This window comes from Hermetia illucens, chromosome 1 (assembly GCF_905115235.1).
Source record: "Hermetia illucens chromosome 1, iHerIll2.2.curated.20191125, whole genome shotgun sequence".
Lineage (NCBI taxonomy): Eukaryota > Metazoa > Arthropoda > Insecta > Diptera > Stratiomyidae > Hermetia > Hermetia illucens.
The window spans coordinates 55,645,759-55,650,822 of record NC_051849.1 but is presented as its reverse complement, the minus strand read 5'-3'; the positions used below and the strand labels follow the sequence as shown (position 1 = coordinate 55,650,822).

The 5,064-nt window shown below is 40.9% G+C and overlaps 1 protein-coding gene across 1 annotated transcript; it reads right to left on the bottom strand.

Annotated features, from left to right (window-relative positions):
* Positions 1 to 796: 796 nt before the first annotated feature.
* LOC119646867 (DET1- and DDB1-associated protein 1) lies at positions 797 to 1,917 on the bottom strand. The gene is made up of 4 exons (XM_038047491.1): positions 1,773 to 1,917; positions 1,457 to 1,595; positions 1,310 to 1,374; positions 797 to 1,242 (listed from the first exon to the last, which is right to left on the bottom strand). Exons 1-4 carry the CDS (start codon positions 1,773 to 1,775, stop codon positions 1,156 to 1,158), a joined length of 294 nt encoding a protein of 97 aa, XP_037903419.1. The 5' UTR covers positions 1,776 to 1,917; the 3' UTR covers positions 797 to 1,155.
* Between the last annotated feature and the right edge of the window lie 3,147 nt (positions 1,918 to 5,064).

Below are 5,064 nucleotides of genomic sequence, written 5' to 3'. Positions count from 1 at the left end.
TGGATGCCGCAATAACCGAAGCTAGCTAACCTACAAGTACCTAAAGGACGTTATCATTGATACGGCCACAAACATATGTGGCCCGAGAGGGTAAAAAAGCCGGAACGAATGGTTCCGTGCAGGGAAAGAAGGAGTCTTCAAATCAAAAGATATTTAGCTGAAATTCATATATTTTTATTAAAAAATTCTACTCAACCGCGTTTCGAACCAAAAAAGTGTCAATTGCTTGTTTACATGTTCATCAATGCCAATATTCACCCACGTGTGGGTGGCATGTGGCAGCATATTATGCATGTCCCTTGAGGTGTTATAATTGAAATTATTGATTCATGTCCTTAGATGGAAAATACAGAATTTTTGAAGTTAACTCTGTTCCCATAAACTGGAAATTCGGATGAGACGGTGGCCAGTAAGGTTCTAGTCGTTTCCTTATTGTTAACCTAACATAAATAAGCAATTTGCTAGTCGTTGCAGACTTTTTGCTAAGATATATATTCAACTGTCTTCGCGATGGCAATAACATAGATTCTACTGTTTTCGTGGCGGATTCACATTGGGCTTGAGGCGTGGGTTCCATTCTGCCCGCTTGGAACATTTTTGATCCACCATTACTTGTAGACCAATCGGTTCCCATGCAAAATGACCAAAATGTCACTACCGCCTGCAGGCTTCTAAGCGGTCATTCGCCTTTTTCTTTGCCCTGGGTAGATGAATCCAACACACACTTTGAGACTAATCATTCACCCCCGACAGTGTCTTACGCTAGACACTTCGAACAAAGAGGAAACACTTAGCACTTGCTTTCAATTCGTTACGCTTTTTTATTCACTTCGATGACAAGAAGCAATTCTCTTACAAACTAAATCCGCTCACATTTCTGAGTAAAAGGAATTGGGTAAAACGAATTTCGAACCAAACGGAGAACCGAACAGGAACAAGAATAAATAACCAAACTGAATTCGAGCACGCGTCCCGCCTGCTGCGTCCTCCCCGGTGAAGTGAATGGCGAAAGGAATTCCACAGAAATTACGAAAGTAGAAATGCGCTGGTCGGAAGTATGGTACACGTTTCGCACGGTCGCAAATGACTTAATTAGAAGTTTCAGTAATATAAAAATAAGTTTACACCCTAGACCTAGGCAAACCGCTTCCGAGCTCAGTTCGTTTCCCGCTCCAGCCGGGGGCGCTTCCGATTAGATGCGTCGCCGCCGACCTCGCTGTTGTCTCTCCGTTTGGGGGCATTCTGAAAACAAAAGTGTACAAAAGCGAGTGAGTAAGGTCAGGGCTCGCGCACGAGGCGACCGACTTACGATTTTCTTATCCCACTGCTGGTGCAGGTATCTAAGCAGAATATTTTTCTTCTCGGTGACGATAACTGCAAGAGAGGAGAATTGTAAATGCATCGTGAAATCGGCGGAGTGGTCAGCGCGTCAACTGCGCCCCACTTTCACACTTACTTTGCTCCGATGGCAGATCTTCCGTGGGCAAGTACACCGAAGGCCTTTTCAGTGACGTTCGAATTCCGTTTTCCGTATTGAATAGTGAGAAGTTCTGCTCGTTGTGACAGGGCAAACCCTTGAGGAATTCACTCACCGACTGCAAGAGAAGCAAACGTGGATATAAGGACTTCGGTCAAACAAAAAACAATCGCAACATTTTTGAGGGCTTTGAGTCGCAGTTGTGTGCCACGAATTACTCAATGGATAAGTCTAAAATCCGCTTGAATTCCGGTGCACGGAAAAGAGACTCAATGTCGCCAGCTGTCAGACTCACCATCTTTCCATAAATTTGCAGAATAGCCTCAAAACGCAAGGAAATCCGTCTCCACCTACACTTCTGGTCTCAAGCACGACTTTTGAAGGAAATGACAGTTCAGGATTTTCGATGTTTGATTTCTAATCACTGAATTCGAACTCGAAGCTGAAGTCAGGGCTGTCTATAATGAGAGGTTTCGATGCTCGATTATGTATCGCTAGTCAAATGTAGATGGCACAGCATGCGGAATTATTTCGTTATTAAGAAAGGTTCTTTTTATTGAAGCGTTTAGTGTAATAAAAGTCCAATGTGGACGTTCAAAAATAAAGATGAAGATGCTAAGAAAATAATAGTCGCGAGAATCTGTTTATTATTTAAAAATTCAACGACAAAACGGCGCTTGAAAAATCTTGTGGTTTTTTGCGTAAGTTTGGTTGCGGGATTTTTGCATTTGTAGTTGGTTTATAAAATGATACGAAATGATTATGCACAGTGTCAAAGAAGTATTCGTCTGCTTACCTTTTCTGTGATTAAATTAGGATTTTCATAATTAATTAATAAAGGCAATATTCAGTTCATGTCTTCAATTCTTCTCTATTATCTATTCTATAGAAATAAAATGAAAAATAAGCACTTCACTCCATTGTTACAAAGAAAAAACAAAACCACAAATTTGAAATGATAAAAGCTTGTTTTCCCTATATGTCTTGTAGTTTCGTCCAGGGCAGAGGCAACTCATCAGACGCTGCGCCACCTCTCTGGTTACAAGGTGGTATTTGCTCCCTTTTATTGACTCAAAAACACGTCATGTGAATGAATTATAACGAACACAAATGGCGGACCCCATTAAGTGGATGGTGGACTTGGGAATCCCTCAATTTTTAAACAAAATTTTAGTTTAGCATCAGCCGGCGCTATTAGGTCAGTCTTTTTAAGGTTTTGTTTGAAATTTAAACAATTGCAATTTAAAGTTTTGTTTACAATTTAAAACCGCTGGCTCCTAAAAGACCATTTTGTGGCACTTTTAGCCATTAAAACCTCCTCCTTTTCCATCCACTCTATCCGCGGTACTGCTACACCATATGGTATTACGTGGCGGAGCTGGATTAGAAGTTGTCTAGTGTTCGTGCTGTTGGCCGCGTTCGAGAGAAGAATCCTCCGAAAAATGTTTGGCCCCTACATGAAGATGGACGATTCCGTAGCCTACATAACGACGAAATCTATGAGGGATGCCATGGTTCAATAGGTTACGGTGGACGGGTCACTTAATCCATATGGATGAGGATGATCCAGCCCGGAAAGTCTATAAGGGCAATATCTATGGTAGAAAAAGAAGACAAGGCAGACCATGCCTGAGATGGAGCGATGGCGTAGATCAGGACGCCAGACAACTTTTAGGGATATCGAATTGGTGGACTTCGGATCAAAACCGGGATGGCTGGAGTAGCTTATGAAGACAGGCCTGGACTTTGGTATCTCTCTTTCCTCCCTTTTCCCATCTAATGTATGCCTGTCTAAGCTGATGGCTGTTATCAGTTTTTCCACTTCAGTCGTTGTACGTCCTTTGTATTGTTCGGGCACTTTGGCCAATATGGTGAATCGTCATCTTCAGGTCTGCAACCCTACGAGAAGTGGCGGACGCAACACATAAGCGAAAACAAGGGACAATTATATGGTAATCCGTTTATATTCAAATGTCAGCGCCTCTTTGTTATACACATCCAGAAAACAACTCCAATATATTGCTCATTTCACAGTAATCAATCTAATTGTCGTATGGTGTCAACTAGTTGAAACCCAACTGACCTTATGGCAAGTTCTGTTCTCGAACAATGTGGCTCCAATTGCGAGGCGGCTGAAACTGCAAAAATCCACAAGCGTCCTACCATTATCGTTATGGTCACCAAGACCGTGTTACCCACGGCCGAACAGAACTTACCTTGGCATTCAGATGTCACCTTTACGAATCCTCCCCTGAACTGCGTGTAATTGTTCGTATAAAGCATCCTTCTCCACCATATAGGAAATCCCAGTTGGTCCCTAGCACTCTTCTATTGTGAGGCTCCTTAACTTAGCGAGCCATGTGGTAGCGGTCAGTAACGACTCGACACCGGATTCGCGTCTAATACCAGTTTGCTTTCCAGAGTGAAGAAAGCACATTGCCCTAAGTACAGCAAGAAGGAGAGGAGCACTCTTTACAGTCCCACCATATTACTTTGCTTAGGCCCAGAATGTCCAGCTTATATCTTTATATTGTGAATGTGTTTAATTGATTCCTTGTTTTCTGGATTTGTATTAACATATTTGTTGAAAGAGAAGAACTTGGTGCACGAGAACAAAACTTCGATTGTTGTGAACAAAAGGAAGCATCTGAACTAATTATTTTGGTTTATTATGGTTGGTTTGCAAGTTTACATGAAAACGGAAGGACATTAGAAGATTATTCTTAGGTAAACATTGAGAGCGAGTTAGGTAATTACACTTTCAGATAACGCTGGATAAGGATCCGTTGCATGTAAGCAATCTGTTCAAATAAAGCCTGAAGGGATCGGACGTTACAAATATTGAAATCCATCCAACTATGTACATAATTATCTGACACGTAAATAAAAGAATCCTCGTTAGTTTTAATTTAATCTTGATAGTAGAACTTAAGACTAAAGGACGCCTAATACGATATTGGTTTGATTTCGAGTATGAAATTAACGACTAAAACTTGGTAAGAAACTTTCTTTTTAAACGGACCTTCATATTCTAAGTGACAACATTGTTTTAACAGAAAAAGGATCAAAAACCCACATAGCAGTATGGATAAAGGATACAGCTTCTCTAGAGAGAAAAGGTAGAGGCAAGTTATTAATTTAAAAACAAAAATAGAAATAATTAAACGTTTGAATGAAGGAGAGGGAGCCGCGCAAACGGCTGTTTCCATGGGATTGAAGCCATGCTATCAAACAGATAAAAAGGAATGTAGAAAAAATTCGCGAGCATATTAAGGCGGGCATTTCTTCACCACGAAGTACTATAATCACAAAACACCGACCCTTTGTATTAGAGAAGATGGAAAAATTGCTGTATGGCTGGATTATCAACATGAACCAGAGAAACATACCAATTTCAACTGCAGTTATCCAAGAAAAGGCAAATTCACTGGACTGGAGAAGTGGCTAGTGTTGATTTTGAAGAAGCGAAAAAATTTCCTGACATGCTTAAAAGTATTATTGATGAAGGCGGTTACAGCCCGAGACAAGTTTTAAATGTCGATGAGACAGGACTTTACTGGAAGCGTTTACCATCACGTATATTTATT

Bases quoted from the DNA above. Each gene is read 5' to 3' on its own strand.
- LOC119646867 (XM_038047491.1), bottom strand. The intron at 1,375-1,456 runs GTAAGTGTGAAA...CCTCTCTTGCAG, and splicing joins AGATCTGCCATCGGAGCAAA to TTATCGTCACCGAGAAGAAA. The intron at 1,243-1,309 runs GTAAGTCGGTCG...TTTTGTTTTCAG, and splicing joins AGCAGTGGGATAAGAAAATC to AATGCCCCCAAACGGAGAGA.